The sequence below is a fragment of the Meriones unguiculatus genome, chromosome 11 (genome assembly GCF_030254825.1).
Source record: "Meriones unguiculatus strain TT.TT164.6M chromosome 11, Bangor_MerUng_6.1, whole genome shotgun sequence".
Classification (NCBI taxonomy): Eukaryota; Metazoa; Chordata; class Mammalia; order Rodentia; family Muridae; genus Meriones; species Meriones unguiculatus.
The window spans coordinates 90,292,437-90,312,431 of record NC_083359.1 but is presented as its reverse complement, the minus strand read 5'-3'; the positions used below and the strand labels follow the sequence as shown (position 1 = coordinate 90,312,431).

At 41.6% G+C, this 19,995-nt stretch overlaps 1 protein-coding gene across 1 annotated transcript in view; it reads right to left on the bottom strand.

Moving 5' to 3' along the window:
• Positions 1 to 8,361: 8,361 nt before the first annotated feature.
• Positions 8,362 to 19,995, bottom strand: part of Rgs5 (regulator of G protein signaling 5) — a 44,164-nt gene continuing 32,530 nt past the window's right edge. The window contains exons 4-5 of the mRNA XM_021640622.2: positions 13,681 to 13,847; positions 8,362 to 12,102 (exon numbers count right to left, since the gene is read on the bottom strand). Of these exons, the coding sequence (XP_021496297.1) occupies positions 11,941 to 12,102; positions 13,681 to 13,847 (329 nt within the window). The 3' untranslated portion in view covers positions 8,362 to 11,940. The remainder of the gene's footprint in view (positions 12,103 to 13,680; positions 13,848 to 19,995) is intronic.

Genomic DNA, 19,995 nt, shown 5'->3' with positions numbered 1-19,995 from the left:
GCAATCGACATAGAGAGATTATTTACTGTACTCAAGTTCTTCAAGTTGAGTGGGGAAAATCATATCTGCTTTAGCTACCTTACAAGTTCAGTGGAGTGGCACTTGTGCCTGGCTCTCTATCGTTGACTCACTAAACAAATACACTTTAAACATGCAATTTACCCCAGGCTCAGTCCTTACCCATTTCTTTGGAGTATACTATCAAATTAGACATGAGGTCACAGTCTAGACAGTTAGAGAAACACTGTGGCCTTGGTAAGTTACTAAACCTCTTTTTTCACTTTCAAAAAGGAATACAAATAGCACCTCATATTTGTTCCTTGAAGCTATGGTGACGATAGGCTGAAATACCTAGCATATAAACAATGATTTCGTTCTTATTCATTTTGCCATTTTTGAGAGACAGCACTGAATAAAGGGAGTCGATCTTTGGAGGAGGTGTGGTCAGAATTTCTACATATATGTGTGACCCTGTGGTTGTGTCTTTAAAAAGTGGATGAGGAAGGAAAGAGAGAGGTCCTGCACCCAATGGGAAGGAAAACCCTGGGAGTGAGGAGAGCAAGTGTGGTTGTCTGCACTGCTGCTCCTCTCTGATACCTATAAATGAGAAGTAAACAGTAGCGACAATGTGATATTGGAAACACATTGGCATTTACTCCCTGGGCTGATGACACAGAGTGGGTCAACCTGAGGCTTCCTTCTCTAGGATCCCCACACTGTGAGCATCACCATATCCTCATTTTCCCACTCCATCTGTACCTAGTCCCTAGAGAGATGAGACTGAGATTTCCTCATGTCTGTATCCCCAGCTAGCAGAGAGCCTGCTCTACAGTCAGGACTCAGTTCATGTATCCATGGGGAGGGGGAGGGGGGTGGAAATAGCTGAGTTTAGAGAAAAGCTTGGAGCTCTGGGATTTTCTCCTCCAACACTCAGACTCAACTTGGGATCATAGTATTTCTTCTTCTAGACTGCCCTGCCCTGAGAGAGGTTTTGATTCCCTTCTTTATTTCTCCATGTGACTTGTTCCAGTAATCATTCATGATCCAGAAAATCAAGCTGTTTGTCTTTCGGAGCTTAGGAATGTGTTCTTCTACAGCTGCTGATAGATTGCCACTGATTCCGTTATACAAACACGGTGCCGGGTGAAGTCAGAAGGCAGCTGCGAGAAAGATTTCCTAAACTCACGGCAGGAACACGGAGTCTGACCAGTGCACTGAGGAGGAAAAGGAGAGCATTTTGACATGGCAGCTCTCATGGAAAATCTCTGTCACTCCTTGGAGCGCTGAGCATAGCTCGTACTTCCTCATGCTTGGGGAATGCATGAGTTCCTCGGAGTCTTGTAGGTGACATTCCGTGAGGCGGATGATGATCTTCCTCAGAGGAGTGAGGTACCGACCAAGTGTAGTTGTTCTGGTGGAGAAAGCAGGAGAAGCATTCTGAACACAGAGCACTGGGCCGCTGGATGTCTAAAAATCCTAAGCCTCCTTCATAATAAAATTGTCTGGTTTGAAGTTTAACTTGGTTCTTCTCCAGCTGTGGGTGTGGGGTCATTGCTGACTTTCCTTGAGTCTCAGTTCCTCATGAGAACAAGGGAGTAAAGATCCTTCAGGTTGTGGCGTCTGGAGAGACGACTAGCAGTTAAGAGCATTTGCTGCTCTTGCAAGGGACCTGAGTTCGATTCTACAGCCCCAGGGCATCTGACACCTCCAGCATCTGCAATCACCTGCACTCATGTACATACACTCACATCTAGGCACACACCTAGACATTATTAAAAAAACATAAACACAAATCTTTAAAAAATCTTGTTGTGAAGCACCTGACATAGTATCCACCAAGAATATAGACTATTAAATTCTGAGTAAGAAAGGGGCTCTCTCATAGAAGTTAAGGCTAAGCAATGGAAAAAAAGTCAAAGGTGACAAACGATGAGGAAGTGCAGAGACAGAAAGAAAAAAAAAATTAGTCCTGAGACCAAATAATGTAAGCGTAACTCTGAGCAGGAGTATGGGACTTCAAAGCCAGAGGAGCCACGAAAGTCTTCTTAAACCAAAGTAATCACATATAGAGAAATAACCTGGCAATTTAAGATGTCAAGAGCTCCAGAAAGTAGAGTGACAGCTGATCTCTTGTTAGCTGCAATCAGGAATGAAACACCTTCTAAAACAAGAAACCAATCATGGGCTTTGTGTGTGAGCCTGAGAGCAGAGCTAAGGCAAGCTCCTCCATGGGCCTCTGTAGGCTTTCTCTCTCCTTAACCATTTAGATGAAACATGCGTCTTCTAGTTAATGATACTCTCTAGGGAGAACTACTGCTTACTTATTTATGTATTTGGTGTGTGTGTGATGTGTATGTGTGTGTGCATGAGTGTGTGAATCTTTGTGTCTGTGTGTATGAGTGGGCGGTTCAAACTTAGAACCTCATACTTGAGCTGTCTCCTTGCTGCAGTAAGAAAAGTTTTATTCTTACACACACACACACACACACACACACACACACATTTATCTGATGATGGTGGGGATGTGCCAAGGTGATCTGTGAAGGTCAGAGGACCGTTTTTGGTGTTGGGTCTCTCCTTCCATCATGTGGATTCCAGGAATAAGACTCAGGTTGTCAAGTTTAGTATCAAAGGCCTTTCTCCACTGAGCCATCTCTGTGGTCGCCTAAATAAGAAATACATTTAAATAAATTAAAAAAAAATAACAATTGTATCATTATACCTGCATTTACCATGGATCTTCAATACATACATATCACCCAGTCATCATTCAGGAGCTGCCACTCGGTATAACCAGCCTGAAAAGCTGTAAATAATAAATTTGTTGATAGCTCTCCATGGGATCTGACATAAGAAATGAGCTCCACAGCCGAGAAAGAAGTGAATAATCCCAGCACTTGTGAAGTAGAAGCAGGAGACTGCGAGTTTGAGGACAGCTTGAGCTGCGTAGCAAGGACCTGCCTAAAAAACGTAAAGAAAAACAAGAGAGAGGTAGGAAAGGAAGGAAGGTGAGAGGGAGAGAGAGAGAGAGAGAGAGAGCCTCCAGCCACAGGGCCCATCCTCCATTCCTCTGTGCCCTCCTTTGTTAATTCTGCTACTATTAACAGTGTGACTTTACAAAATCTTTAATTTTCCAAGCTTCAGATTTATTACGTGTAAACTAATCATCTTGAGTCTTACCTACCCGCATCACCAAGTTACAGTGGCAACCAAGTGAAATACAGTAAGAGAAAACTGCATGGATAGTAGTTACAATGACATTATAGGATAGCTGTACCTGAAGAGGCAAGGCATCTCCAGCCAGCAGACATCTGGTAGACCAGTTAACTGCTCACAGTTCTGTGTAACCTGTTGAGATTCTGTTCTTAGGACACAATGAATGAAAGATAGCTCTAGGCTTATTGTAGCCCTCAGTTAGGAACTAGCACTAGGATGGAAATGGTGACCTGTTATATTTGCTCTCTCTCTCTCTTCTAATCATAACTAATAATGTACCTTTTTCTCTGAATATGCCTTAATAATTTGAACCAGTAGGATAGTGCACTGTGAGAGTCACCTGAGAAGGGAGTCTAAACTAAGGAACTGCCCAAATTGTGTTGGCCCATAGGCATGTTGTGGGAGGTTGTCTTGATTGGTGATTGATATAGGAGGCCTCAGAATATTGCAGGTAACAGCATTTTCTGTGTGGGTGATTTTTGGCTATAGAAGAAAGTTAGCTAAACTGGGGCCTATGGATGAGGCAACAAGCAATGTTGCTACATGGTTTCTGCCTCAAGAACTGCCTGAGCTGCTGCCCTGATTTCCCTTAAAAATGGACTTTGACCTGTGACCATAAAGCAAATAATCCCTTCCCTCCCCTTGGTTGCTTTTGGTCTCAGTGTTTTATCCCAGCAACCAAAAGGAAACTAGCACAATCAGTGAGAGAAGCAAACTGGCCTACTTAGGGAGCACAGAAGCAGCTTTATTTCACAAGTTACAAACCTTTCATATATTTAATTAATTCCATTTACTCTGGATCAGTTTTCTGTGCTACAAAATACCCTTTTGGCTGCAGAGTGAAATGATTCAGCCCATGAATTGTTTGTGCTGTTAAAGGTCCTGGAGAAGAAAACTATAGCCTACAACTCAAATTATGGGAGTCTAAGCCACAGGAGACTGTCAAACCAGACGGAGATGATGGACACTGGTCACAAGAAAGACAATCTTCCAGTCCTAAGGTCATCTTCTGATGCCTGCACTTACAGTTCAAAGAGCCACGGATTCAATGTTTATCAATTCATGCCTTTTGGATCTCTGAGGTCTCCTCTTAGTCTGTTGTGTGGTTTGAGGCGTTAAGATGTAAATAAATGCTTTCATTTGTTTTCAACTGTCTTCATCCTCATATGCAGACACTTTATTGAGTGCTGATTAATAAGATGGAAGACCCCTCACACAAGCTTTATTTTTAAATATAGTCTGTTTCACTGCCTTCACTTCCAGCTAGTCATTCTAAGAGAGTAGACCAGGAAGCCACAAATCCCCAACACTGTTAAACCTTTTTGGAGGAAGCAAGAACGGTTTCAAATGAGTGATATTAACCTTCTCTCCATGCTTACCCCCCGCTGTGAGGCAGACCTGATATCAGAATGAAAAGTCACGCAGTAGTTACCTGCCAGGGAAAATAAGCCAGACAATTCATTTACTTTTCTCCCATTCCAGTTTCTGCTTTAGGAAATTGGCTGGAGACGCGTGGAAACAAAGAACGTGATAGATGCCTGACCTACTTATTTAGAAAAGGTTCCTGTGTCAGGGCCCAGGGAATGTAGTGCAGACATCTGGAAGGAGACAAAGTAGGGGGGCTGGACCCAGAGGAGTCTGTGCCTTTTGATGCTCCCACAGTCGCCCATCTGCTTTAATCCTAGCCTTCACTGCCCCTCTTCAAATTGGTATTTATTGCTGTAGATGCCAATGTATGTGTTTCCTGAGTGTAGAGCTAGAAGCTATACTAATTTTAATTTCCTCCATTTGTCTGTCTTCCTGGGAAATTAGGAGGAAGTGGTATCTGCACATTTTCATGCATGACTTTTTCATAAGTTAAAACCTTTGTTTTGCTGACATTCTTTCCAAGACAATTTCCTGACTGTTTTGGAGGGACGTTATCCATTGTTGTTAGATGTGGTCTGGAGGGTGATTTAAGACAGTATCACCGGAGAAGGTGACATTTGTTTGCAAAATTTTCTGAAACTGTCCACGGGTTAATTGGGTGAAGGCAGTGGAGCAGAATGAAAGGCAGGAGAGACTGGCATGGCGGGAGCTTTGAGAAGTAGCATGTGACCTGCCAGCTTAGAAAACCATGTGAAACAGCTGACCACTGGATTGACAGTGGTCAAAATTTTAGTCAGAATAACCCTTTCAAAGAACAAGGAGTTTTTTTAGGGAATCCACATAGACACCTGTAACATCGTTGCATAATGATTTAAATTATTCAAAATGGCAGGCAACCAATACTTAGGAATCTTTTAAGTGAATTTGTATTTTGCTGCTAACAGCAATGCCTGGGATGATTTCACTGGGCAGGTGAGTCCATGTCAGACTCTCTTTATGCTCTCAGCTGCTCAACTGAAGTGAACCTTAGCAGGGAGACAAGAAGTGAGTCTCCATCCTGTCTGGGCACATGAAAGGGACAAGATTTTCTGAACCTTGATTTTAAAAATTTTTATTATGCCCCTTACTCATTCTCAGTTGATTTCTAGAGAAACTTGAGTAGGTTGGGGTTTAGTAGGTAAATTAAGAAGTCCAAGTAAATGTTCAGTTAAGGAAAATAAAGATGCATCAATATTTACTCATCACTATTCATTAAAAACCCTGCTTGTGTGCTAATATTTTAAGTGTCCTTTATGTTTTCCAAGAATTCTCCTTGGGCATTTAGCATAATTCAAGACAGACATCCTTTTCTTACATATCATAGTTATTTCAATTGCATGAGGCAGCGTTTCTCTGAGCATGGTTGCAGTCATGCCAACCCATTTGATATGCATATGGTGAAGACAACTTGGAGACATGGTCTCAGTGACAGATACCTGGCTACTGGACTAGGAAACCTGTCTTCCAAACAAGGAGCAAGGATGCATAGCTTGTCTTTTAGTAAAATTATCATCCATGTCTTATTGTTTCAACATGTCAAATCATTAAAAGGATAGGATTTGACCAAAACAAGAACTGGCCTAATCAGACTCATTCAGATGGCACCAGAGGTCATGAAGAGAAGCCATAAGGGAAACTGCTGTATTTGGGAAACTGAAAGGCACTGATTGTGGTGGTTTGAATAAGAAACATGATAAATGGTGAGAACTGGAAAAGATCATCCTGAGTGAGGTATCCTAGAAGCAGAAAGACACACAGAGTATATACTCATTCATAAGTGAATAGTAGACATATAATATAGGATAAACATACTAAAATCTGTACACCTAAGGAAACTAATCAAGAAGGAGGACTCTTGTTAAGATGCTCAATCCCCATTCAGAAAGGCAAAGAGGATAGACATCAGAGGAGGGAGAAAACAGGGAACAGGACAGGAGCCTACCACAGAGGGCCTCTGAAAGGCTCTATTCTGCAGGGTAGCGAGGCAGATGTTGAGACTCATAGCCAACCTTTGGGGAGAGTGCAGAGAATCTTATGAAAGAAATGGGAGATAGTAAGACCTAAAGAGGACAGGAGCACCATAAGGAGAGCAACAGATCCAAAAATTCTGGGCACAGGGGTCTTTTCTGAGACTGATACTCCAGCCAAGGACCCATGCATGGAGATAACCTAGAACCCCTGCACAGAGGTAGCCTATGGTAGTTCAGTATCCAAGTGGCCTCCATAGTAATGGGGACAAGGACTGTCTGACAGGAACTGATTGGCCTGCTCCTTGATCAACTCCTCCTGAGGGGGGAGCAGCCTTACCAGGCCACAGAGGAAGACAATGCAGCCACTCCTGATGAGATCTGATAGACTAGGATCAGAGGGAAGGGGAGGAGGACCTCCCTTATCAGTGGACTGGGGGAGGGGTACGGACGGGGAAGAGGGAGGGAAGGTGGGATTGGGAGGGGCAGAGGGAGGGAGGCACGGGGGGATACAAAGTGAATAAACTGTAATTAATAAAAATAAAAATAATTAAGACTAAAATAAAAAAAGAAACGTGACCCCATAGTCTCAGTAATTTGAATACTTAGTCCCCAGTTGGTGATGCTGTGTGAGAAGTTTTAGGAGGTCCTTTGCTCAAGGAAGTATGGGGTGAACCTTGAGAGTTTATAGCATTGCCCTTCGGGTGGTTTGCTCTCACTGTTGTACTGTGGTTCTAGACATGAGCTTTCAACTTCCTGATCCAGCCGCCATGCCTCTGCTTGGTCATCAAAGTCTCTCATCTCTCTGAAACCATAAGCTAAAATAAATTCTCTCTGTCCATTAACTTTCTTCTACTCATGGTGATCTATCTCACTAAAGTAACATATACACTAGCAATTCAGAAAATGTAAGTGTAGCAAAAAAATTAAACAAACAAACCTAGATCTAAACTTAGAGATTTTCTCTTACCTGGGTTTACCTAGTTTTGACACACAATAGGACTGGGTTTCATTTGGACATTGGTATGTTTGGCTTGCTTTTCTCAAGTTAAAGCCAATAATCCCCAGGTCTCAAGGGGTTCTATATAGTTTCTATTATTCAGGTGACCAAGCAGGAATCTGAGAGATGACCAGATGTCTAAACTGCTCTGCCTTCTGGGAACTGGAAATGACAGCTCACTTTAGCTGCTTTTTTAGGTCTTTCACCCTCTTTCTCTTTTCCAAATTCTTACGTTTGCTTCTCCTTAGTAAATCTGATATTATTTATTCCCTCTTTCTTCCTAGTTCATTTTTCACACAAGCTCTTCCCTTCTATCCAGTCCCAATTCCACTAGCTGTGACCTTCACACTTCCCCTAAATGATCTTAGTATCAAATTCAGAATCATAGGATATGAACTGTTGGCAGTAGCACTGGAATTTATGCCTCTCCAATATGTGGAAAGAAGAGAATGTGAATGGAATAGCATAGGCTCCCAATGATACTACACTACCACATGCTCAACCTGTTTCTAACAGTGATAAAGCTGGGCCAATAGGTGATTGCCACCATTACCCAAGAAGAGGTGGTCACTAGAGGATTCACTACTTCGCATTTTCTGTTTTCTAAGTTTTGTTTAGCAGCCTCCGTTGGGACTGAATCTTGGTGAGGAGCCCTTCCACCAACCAAGAATTCACATGTTATAAGCACTGTAGGGGCAAAATGCTCCTTTCCTGTGGCGGGGAGGGGATGCTTCCTGAAAGAAGCTTGAAAGTCAAGAAGAACTCAAGAGATTGTTACGTAGGTATATATTTAATATAAACTGTGGTTTCTGTTATAGGCTAATATTTATTTTATTAGCAGTAAGAGTGAATTACATGCTACACAAAGTATTGGATACAATAAGCAGGAAACAAACACAACTGGTTCAGAATTTAAAACTTAGGAGAAAAGTGCTGGCACAGGACTTAATAAACCTCTCATTTCCATTCCATTCTACCCTAAAAAAAAAAAACAAAAACAAAAACAAAAAAATGACTTCCCAAGTTGCAGAATTAAAAAACAAAAAACAAAGCTGTAAATCCCTTGAATCAACAATGACTTCATGACGTAGGATGTTTGGCAAACATTATTCGCCTCCTGTGCCATGTTTCTCGGCATTTCCCTTTATCTTGTCTATGCTTTTTGCCTGTACCTCTTCTTGGGTAGGAACTTAAGTGCTCTTAAACATATTTGTTATTAGCTAAGTATGGTGAGACATTGTGTTTCAGAGAGAGAGGAGAGCAGGGGAAGTGAGGGAAGATGAAAAAAGCATATCTAAAGAGGGAACAGGTAACTTGCAGGAAGCATGTTAAACTGGATTATGAGGAAGATGGTTACATAGCTTCTCTGTTTGATGCACGTGGTTATTGAACAGTGAACGGAGGATAAAACTCCAAAGCTTTTGCCTGTGTGCCGTATTCATCATTCTCTGCTGTAATCATTCATTTAGAGCCCAGGTATCTCCTCAGTGGGGAGAGCCAAACTTTTCAGTTCCAGCATGGCTTACTGAAGCTACAGAAAGCTTTATTACTATTATTATTGTAGATTGCTTTCATTAGCCACAGGACTTATTTCACAGGAAACGTGTTAAACACTAGAAGTAGCTCTTAAGTTGTTGACCACAGGGCTTTGGGCTGAGAATGTTAAACGGATGCTAGAATGCACATAGAATGGAGACTCGACGCTGGAGAGCCTGTACACCAAGACCTTATATCCCAAACCTGTCCAGAGTTCGCTAGCCCTGGGGTTTGGCTGCTTGGATGCTCCAAACTGAACCCTCCACTCCCTGCTTTCTGGCACCCACAGTCTAATGGGAAAGAAGCCCTCCATAGTTGCCCTTTTCTGTAGTCCATTTCCTGTAGGATCTTAAGATGAACTTCCTTGTCCTGCCTCACTGTGAGTCATGAAAAGCCTCTCTGCAACCTCACAGGAGGACAGCAAGATGCAGTTTGATTGTCTTTCATGCTGGACGTTCCTCCATGTTTTACAGCCAGTGAGCTAATCCTAGGACTGAGGACTTACTTCTTTGCTATTTCCCCTTTCTGCTTTATTCCCTTTTTCCTGTGTCCCATTATCTTCTAAATCTGCTAAATTCCCAGGAAGCAAAGGAAATTCCTGCTAGAAGATACAATTTCAGGAGTGAAAGTCATTCCTCCAAATTGAATGGCCTCTTAAAAAATTCTCAAACCATCACTTGTATGATGGCATAGTTTGGCAAATCCCTGGAAGGGGGTGCTTATTACTTGATCAATTGATTTGTTAATGGATACCTATTGCATTTCAGGAAATAATCAAATTCTTCTCGTTGAAATGGATTTTATGCAATGAAAACATATCAGTTAAGCAAAGTCCATGTCTTTAAATGAGATAAAAGAAAAAAAAAACATTTTCATTAAATTTGCCTCTCTTAAAGTTCAGTGTATACAGTAAAGTATGGTGGTGGATAGAATATGAGAAAAGAATATAAAATATTTCCATACATTTGGTTCTGCCTTTTGAAATGTGCCTTCTATATAGGCCATAGTGTGTGTTTGTGTGTGTATACATGTGTATGTATGTACCTGTTTCTATGAACAATCCTGCTCTAACAGACACACATGAGACACAGCCTCCTGAGGTACTCTGGGTTTGATGGTCTTTCTTTTTGCTGATTTGATTTAAAGATTAATTTGACCCCCAACCCAGAACTATATCAAACTCAGACAGAAGCCCGGATTATGGGTCATTTCCTAGGTGAATCATAGGCTTCCTTCAAGAACAAGAAGCAAATACTCCTGTCCATTGACCACAATTTTTTCCCAACACTTTCCTACATCCCAGATCCACTTTCAGGCATTGCTATGTTCTCCTAGAAGAGGGAGACACAAGAACCCCTGGGCTCACACTTCATACTTTCTCAGGCAATTTACTCCAGGGAAACTGGAGAGCGGTGGGGGAGGAGGTGGAAGGAATGCCAAACAAACACTACATATTCTTTTCCTGGAAAGGTCATCCCACTTTTTCTAATTCCTCAGATCTAAAAGAATGTATTTTCTTCTTGTTGCCATAGAAACTACTACTAACATAGATTGTGTGTGTGTGTGTGTGTGTGTGTGTGTGTATGTATGTGTTTTTCTCTCCAAAATGTTTTTTTTGGCCAATTTTTTGGCTTCTCCTTTGGAGACAGAATACTTACCTCCCATTTACTGTCTTATATGTTAGAAGAATATATATGTTTATATATGCTTTAAACTTAAAGTAATATAGATAAGGATGATATGTGGATATCTAATGCAGACAGAATACTTACCTCCCATTTACTGTCTTATATGTTAGAAGAATATATATGTTTATATATGCTTTAAACTTAAAGTAATATAGATAAGGATGATATGTGGATATCTAATGCAGCCAGCAGACTGCAGAAGCACGACTTCCTGCAATCTTTTGTTGCCTCACAGCCCTGCCCTTGAGGCACCCTTCCCACCCTCCTCACCCTCCAGAACAGACTCCATCTGGGTGTGTAACAGCTAGTTCATTCTTTGGGCATTTCCAAACATTTAGATGTTTCAAGTGATGTGAGTAAAGTATTTAAATTATAAATTATTATTTTTTTCATTGTTCAAGAAACAGCTCAACACAATTTTGGGGTATTTCTCATTTCTAATTGTTTGAGAGAGGGTCAAGGCTGATTTCTCTCCGTCGTGATTGGGAGGCGTCGTAAGGGCTGGACTTAAATGAATTCTGTTCAGACTGATTTTGTAAAGCACAAAGTATGCATTGTATCTCTTACTGAGAATGCCCGACTAACACAATGGTACTGTAGAAAGAAGTCAGTGATGTTAAATGATGTATTTGCTTAAAAACTCAAAGGTGGCTGCCTTATAAACAGCTTACTGCTTTTTAACTAACAAAATCCTGAAATCATTAGAGGATGAGAATTAAAACAATAAACAAGACCAGCGAAATCCCTGTGAAAGGAGACCCTTGCCTCTGTCTTTCTTTTCAGCGCAGTTAAAAGAACAAATCTATCACCCATTCTTTTTGCAGATAGCTTTATGTTAAACAGGATTTTTTTTTTCTGTGACTTAGACTGACCCAAATCTGGTATACCTGCAATACAAAGCAGTCAGAAAGAAGAAATGGAAGTGAAGGGCCTTAGAGGACAGATTCGCACACCCAAACCACCATGAGCAAAAGAGTCAGCAACACAGCTTGGGGTTTGCCTTTGTTTGGGTATCTTAGAGCAAAGCTGCTATGGAGAAAGCTAAGGAGAAAGCCCGGGGGATGCTGTGTTGCTGCAGAAGATGTAACTCCACTCAAGGGGTGACTTCTGGAGCCTGACCAGATTACTACTTGATTAACTCCGCGTAAAACCCAGAGCGCACAAAGCGGGGCAGCGAATCCTTCTCCATCAGGGCATGGATTCTTTTCTGGGCCAGGTCAAAGCTTCTCGGGGAAGGTTTCACCAGGTTGTTCACGGTGATGGTCTTAGTGAAGTGGTCGATGTTCACCTGTGGGCCAAGAAACAGGGTCACTGAGTCAGCTCAGACTTCAGGGTACCAGAAGTGCAGATGAGGTGCAGAATTGTCACCAGCAAGAGGAAAGATAGGAGGGATGCCGTGCAGAGAAATACCATTGCTCTTTCTGAAGCAGGGGGAGGGGGCGAGTCAGGCAACCGATGCTGCAGCAAACGTGTGGCTCAGATTCAGATCCAACTGGCACTAGACACCTATGGGGTGTCCTTCACTAGTAGCCAATCTAGGCATATGCTATTTCATCCTTCAACAACTTAAGAATGTATATGTGACGTTAAGTGGCTCAAGGTCATCTCTTTGATGAGTGTTTTGAAATCTGGAGAAAGAGACTTGAGTGCAGGCGAGCTGATGCTTGGTTTCATGTTCCTATCCTATGAAGTTTCCTGCTCTCTGATGACAGTGGCAAAAAACAAACAGTTCTTGGCCAGGGACCCATGAACTTTTGCAGAGCTTTAGAATCATTGTTTCCTGACAACAATGAAGAAGCAACCGTTTTGATGAGGTCACAACTATAGCCATGAACCATCCGTTTTTCTGCTGAGTGGTTAGTCTGTGACAGGGATTGAACCCAGGACCTTCTGCATGCTAGAAAGTGCTCTGCCACTGAGCTATATCTTCATACCCACTCTTAAGAGAGCCAGATAAGGATACTACACAGCCGAAGAAATAAACATCTCATGGTGTAGCTATAAGATGTATCACATATGTAAAAGATGAAAGATTATAGGAATATTTTCCCTTACAAATATCATCTATAACAGATCACTGACTACAAAAAAGTCTCACTCAATCACCTATGTGCTTGACTCCAAACCTTGATGACAATTTAATGCATGCATTGGATGCACGAGAACCATGTGGGATTATAGAACTAGACAGACAGTTCTGGCTGTGGCCATTCTGGATTTTTCAATGAGCTTTCCAGTTTGGTTTCATTGATAGCAAAGATGACAGCAGACAAGCTTCCCAAAAGCCTTCTTGAAACGTCAACATAGCTGGTCTACAGCAGTGAATTAGAGGTATACTGGCTTTAAATACCTTTTGCATTATTATCTTGCATTATTTTGGTTTTCATGAATGGAAGTCCTGTTGCCTCAGCCAAGGACAAATGTCAAAGGCTAGAAACAGGACTCACTGGCATCAATTCGTTCGAGCACTCATGTGTGTTTTCACATCTACCACTTGTTCAATTTAATTCTCATAACTTTACAAAACAGTTGCAGTCATTCTTACTTTTCACAGGGAAGAAACTATACCCTACATTTTACCCCAAATCTTACATTGGCTTCCATCTTGCTTAAGTTAGTTACATGGCACTGAAGTGAGATTTCAACAGCCACTGGTTGCACAGTTGTCTGTGCACCATTTAAGTCTAGCACTTGACACTATCACACTGCCTTTGTATTCAGTAGGTGCTTACTAAGCACTCTAATCACAAGTACAAGTAGGCTTTGGCTCCAAATGTCATGCCTGAAGCTCATGAAGCCATGCCCGATAATGCGTTCACCTGGCTCTAAAATGCCTGCACTCAGCCACCTGCTCACCAGGACCCACCTCTTTAGGGGCCTCTGTCTGGATGAATTCTTCATAAATTTGCTTTGCCTTCTCGGCCCTTTTGACTGGGGACTTGATCTTCTTGTAATTCTCACAGGCAATCCAGAACTCAAGGTTTTCCTCGCTGAACTCAGACTTCAGGAAGCTTTTGAAGGTGGCAAGTCCATCTAGCAAGTAAAAAGTCAGCAGGAGAAATTCACTAATTGATTTCACAAGCTCTATATCTGGATAGACAGCCCAAACTTCCTTCCAGCACATTCCCCCACTGAGGTAAATATTTTACAAATGGAAACATCTAATTCTCATTATATACCCAAAGAGCAGGTATTTTAAGAGACCTAGTTCGTAAATAAGGTCACAGAAGTCTTGGGAACTGCCCTGAAATATTCAGCAAGTAAGTACAGGCCCAGGACTTAAAACCAGGCTATTTGATTCTGCAGTCTCACACATTTGTCTATTATCCTGAGCCACTTTTCAAGAGATGTGTGATTCTTTTTCTCAGAACTGGAAAATGTCCTTAGGAGCTGTCTACTCTCTCCTGAACTTAAACTGGGAGAAAAACATAAGACTGGAGAAAAGATGCTAGAGATGACATGGAAAGGCTCAATGATGCTGTCCCATGCATTGACTTTTAATTCATCATCATCTGCCCTTATCCCTTTGTTCAGATGGAGGCAGGCTGAGACGGAATCAGACAGGCTGAGACAACAGAAAAGTGCTTGTCATACCCTCTGACCCTGGACAGAGGGCTTTGCCTCACTGTCTTTTACGCAGTGTGCATTCAGGTGACACCGAGGATGCTCATCAATATTGTTGACACTCAGGACACATATCAATTCCAAAGAACGTTTTCTTTTTCAGCAGTGAAAATTGAATCAAGACCCTCATGTATACTACACAAGAACTCTATCACAAAGAGCTATGCTTCTGGCCCCCCAAAGACTATATTTAAAGCTTGACTGATCAAAATAAATAAAATTTATAATGATCGCCAGAAACTTTTATCTTGTTTCTTCTTTCTACAGGTGAATCTTTGAGTAAGTACCACATGCCACGATGGTAAATGAAATAAGCTTGGCTCCCCAGCAAAGTAGAGAGATTCCAAGGAAAGTTAAAAAAGGATGAAGAGGCATGCTGCACATCTATGCAGTGAAAGAAAACCGTTAAAGAGCAGCAATGGGGTCACAGCGGGAAACTAACTCCAGTTCATATTGAAGAAAAGTGAAATAGCAATGTTGAAATTGATATCTTGACAAAGAGGCCAGGAGAAGTTGTCACATAGAGGTAGTTATTATGTCCATGGGTTAACTTTACGTCAGTGCTTAGAATAGAGAGAACATAATTTAGTGACTGTGAGGCTGTATATAGGTGGAGAAGCTTATCTGTGTACAAATGATAGTTCCTGGACCTTATCCTTTCCTGTCTCCTGACCTTCTAATACTAACCTTCCAAATGATAGATGGGGGGAGTTCATGAAGAGGATATAACAACGTATTGGAGATGAGAAAAGGGGGAAAATCTAAATTTATACTGTTTCCCTTCTCTTAGTAGAGAATGCGCATGTGAATACCTAAATACCTAAATACCGTTCAAACCTAAATCCCAACAACTAGACCTGTCAGAAGACAATCATGACATTCCAAAGGAAAATGGAGGTTTCTAAAGAAGGAGGAAAAAACCTAGCTTCCACAGGCTATGTCAAAGCCACAGTCTTGGTGCTTGTCCTGGTATGCTGTTTGCCTCCGGAGACAGAAGATAGAAAGGTAGACTGCCATCAACTTCAGGAAACATCCTTCCCTTACTTGTCCCAACAAGGACATGTCTACAAATCATTATTTCTGTTTAGGTCACATAGTCACATTCTAGATTCTATTTGTTGTTGTTTTTTGTTTTTTGTTTTTTTTTTTATCCAATTTCAATCCATTTCTCTTTTTCTCAAACACTTGTTGCTTTCTCGTTTGCAGACTAAATTTTCATTTATTGATCATTGACTATTATATGAATTGCACGAAATATATGTGATGATAAAAGCAGAGATACAGGGCCGGTTTTTAAAGTGTGTGAGTTGGGGGGGTGGTATGCATGTGACATGTATTTGTATGTGTGTGTTATCATGTGTGTGGGTACACATGTTGTTCTTGGATCCTGATGCACACGTGTGTGCGTACATGTGGAGGCTCAGGCTTGATGTCTGGAATCTTCATTGCTCTTCCACCTTCATCTCTGAGATAGGAACTCTCAGTCATACCTGTAGCTTGCTGATATGGCTGGTCTCACTGAGCGGCTTGCCCAGCCATCCCCTGACCCTGCCTTCTGAGGTTGGAATTACAGATGGCTCATCACTCCCACTGGGTAGGTACATGAGTTCTGGACTTTCAAACTCCTGTCCTTTTACTTCCATTACAAGGCAACTCTTAACCACTGACCCATCTTCCCAGCACATTTTCATTCCTCCTGCGCTGCCCACGTTGTTCCCTGCAGCCAAACTCAATTCTGAAGAAAAATAATGGCCAGGTTGGAAATTAACTGGGATTAGGTTCAGTATTGATTCCAGGGACCCAAGCAAGGCGCTTAGCAATTTAATCCTTCCTCTGCACTTCTAGGACACCATCATTGATCGATACCAGAGGCATCTGGGAATGTAAGGAGGCCTGAACAACAGTTTTCTCTAGGAACCTGCCTGGCTAGTTGTATTACTTTCAACCATTTTGATAAAGTCAGGCATGTTGCTTCTTCCTATCTGCACTGCAGTTTCTGCTGCACTCTTAGTCAGAATTTAGTGATAACTGCTCGGCATACATCGTGAAATAACTAAGACCCAGGTTTATCCATGTCGTGACTAATTTTTTTTTTTTATAGCAAAAGCGTTGGATGCTCTTTATGGAAATGGAAAAACTCTCAAGTCACTTTTTAGCTACCAGGAAATAAGCTCTCATGAGCATCCATGTAAACAGATCTCAGATTTCGGAGACAAAGTAATTCCATAATTCCATAGAATACAGCTGTGGCAAACTCTTAGTCCCCCCCCCATAGCCCCAAAGCCCCACATATTATCAGACTCTCTGAGTCACCTATTCCACTTCTTTGTAAAAACTTGAGGATAGAGATCAGTCCTCCTAACCACTGATGTCTCAGAACTGAGAACTCACATCAGGACCTTAGCATTCACTTCACAGCAGGAAATGAACTAGCGGAGCAGCTTTCCAGTGCAGAGATACACATTCTGAGTGCTGGTTCTCTCTCTCTCTCTCTCTCTCTCTCTCTCTCTCTCTCTCTCTCTCTGATGAATTTCATAATACTATTTCAAGGCTTTTTTTTTTCAATGTATGCACTTTAAACTAAGAAACATAGAATAGTCTTATGCCCTACTGGTCTGGGAGCCTCTTAAAGCTACTCCTTTTCTCACGTGCCTTCTGAGCACTCTCCAGAGATTCCCTTAGCAGACTCAGTTCCCATCTTCCTACTTCTTAGACTGGTTTTCTATTGGTCCTTTCCTCAGAGACTTTTTCTATTGAATTCCCATCACCCCTGAATGTATGTTTTTTTTTTTAAATCAAAGTTGAAAAGAATCCAGCCCAAATATCTCTATTCTACAAGGTATGCATATTTTTTTATTACTCCACTACTTTTACCTGAGGAACCACAAAACTCTAAGAAAGCATTAGCACACAACCCTAAGAAAGCATTACGGGGCCTGCATGAGCCAGCACAGGGCCTCAGAATGCCTCTTAGCACACCCGGGCATCACCCACCAGCCAGAACTCTGAAGAAGTCCATAGATGACTGGCCATAAGCATTTTGTGAGTAGGGTGCCCATACGTCATATGGCACCCATACACTGTAATCTCAGAGCTGGCCCTAATAAGTGATAGAAATCTTTGCCATTACGCAAATCAGAGTACTGGCCATATATGGGGTGAGGGTTAGCCTGTAAAACCACTCTGAGGATAAAAGGAGCATTAAACAAATCCAAGAATCCAAGTCAGATTGTCATAAAATATTGAAAACGAGATTAACTCAAATACTTCAGTGGCGGTGGCATTGGTAACTTATAAGAACCATGACATGGCTTACTGGATCAAAGCTTGGGCTTCAGAATCAAGATTGCCAAGTGGTGAATCCTGGCACACCTTATTATGAAATAACACAGACAGTTAGTTAGCCTTTTGGAGCCTCTACCAGTTTGTATGCTAAATGAACATAATAATGAAACCTACATGGCAGGGCTATGGTAAGGACTAAATAATTCACATGTCGCTTTTATATGGGGCCAAGCATAATTTTCATGCAGTTCAGTTCACACTCTTTCTTTATCATTATTGGTAACAAATTAAAAATTACTGTTTGTCATCATTACAAGCCCCACACAAATGTTACCTCATCTGTGACATCATCTTACCCCCACTGCCACCTGCTCCCTCTTGAGGGTTTTTGTCAATGGAGGGAAGACATTATCTTTTCTTCCGCATTGGGACTGTCTGCTTGTTCAGCCATCTTTTCCATGAGGTTTTTAACTGTTTGCATTTTTCTTATCTTCACTTCCCCTTTCGTTCCTCCCTCCTTGGATATATGCACCTAATACTTAATAGTGGATCTTAATGAACGATGAAATTAGTATATCTCTCCAACACACAGGACCAAAGAACAAGAACTTTTTTTTTCCTTGAGACGGGGCTTCTCTGTGTAGTTTTAGATGTCCTGGAACGCTCTCTGTAGACCTGGCTGGCCTCAGACTCAGAGACCTGCCTGCTTTTGCCTCCTAAGAGCTGAGATTAAAGGTGTGTACCATTCATGCCTGTCAGACCATGAACTTTCAAGAAATGTAAATACCCAATTTTGTTACTGTTGTATTTTACGTCGTAGGCAAGCTACCTAGCTCTCCGGATAAATGGATTTTTTTTTTCTGAAAAATACAGATGGTTGTTGTACGTACATCTCAAGATCATCTCGCCCACTGAATAGAATAATATATGAAAATTGTTTAGAATAATGTATAGCATGTGTGAATAAAGAATATCTCTTTTGTATCACTCATTTTATTATCATTCTCATAAATGAAATTTGCGGCTGTCAATCAATGAGCTGATAAGAATGGGGACCATGACATAGAAAGGAGAAAACCAGAAAGCAAAGAAAGAAAAGCCAAAGGAGACTGTGAAGACAGAAACCAAAGGATGAGCCTGAAGCCAGCTGCTCTGTGCCTCGAGGGACTGTCTGAGGAAATTCTCTGACCTTTTACAACTCTTGGGAAAAGAGAACCCAAATAAAAACTGTCCTGCCACAGACTGGGCTTTGTCCCTCTTTGCTCTTTAAAATGCTGGTGTGGGAGAATCAGTGTCCCTAAGGATGCTAGGATGCAGTTATGTAAGCTCCCGTGTGGGATCTATTTTTGTTCTTAAGGGTCAACATACTTGATATGCGCCCTGTAGACCTAACCGATGAAAACAGATGGCTCCTGTTTGACAACCGAAGGGAAAGCTTGTAAGAATTTGATGTATTTTTAAAAACAAAGTCAAGGACACCCCCCTTAAATGATTATAAATCATTTTTAGGGGCAGCGAGATGGCTCAGCTGGTAAAGGCATTTGGTGTGCAAACCTGATGCCCTGAATTCTGTTCCAGAACACCCAGTGAAAAGGGGAACCTTTGCTTTGCAGAAGCTTTTCAGTTTCATGAGGTTCCATTTATTGATTGTTGCTCTTAGAGCCTGTGCTGTTGGTGTTCTGTTTAGGAAGTTGTCTCCTGTGCCAATGAGTTCTAGGCTCTTCCCCACTTTTTCTTCTAAGAGGTTTAGTGTGTCTGGTTTTATATTCAGGTCTTTGATCCACTTGGACTTTAGTTTTGTGCAGGGTGATAAGTATGGATCTATTTGCATTTTTCTACATGTAGACATCCAGTTAGACCAGCACCACTTGTTGAAGACTGTCTACAGATTGGGAAAGGATCTTCACCAAACCTATATCTGACAGAGGACTAATATCCAGTATATATAAAAAACTCAAGAAGTTAAACAGCAACAAATCAAGTAATCCAATTAAAAAAATGGGGTACAGAGATAAACAGAATTCTCAATAGAGGAATATCGAATGGCAGAGAAACACTTAAAGAAATGCTTAATGTCCTTAGTCATCAGGGAAATGCAAATCAAAACAACCCTGAGATTTCACCTTACACCCATCAGAACCACTAAGATCAAAAGCTCAAGTGACAACACATGCTGGAGAGCTTGTGGAGAAAGGGGAACCCTCCTCCACTGCTGGTGGGACTATAAACTTGTACAACCACTCTGGAAATCAATCTGGCGCTTTCTCAGACA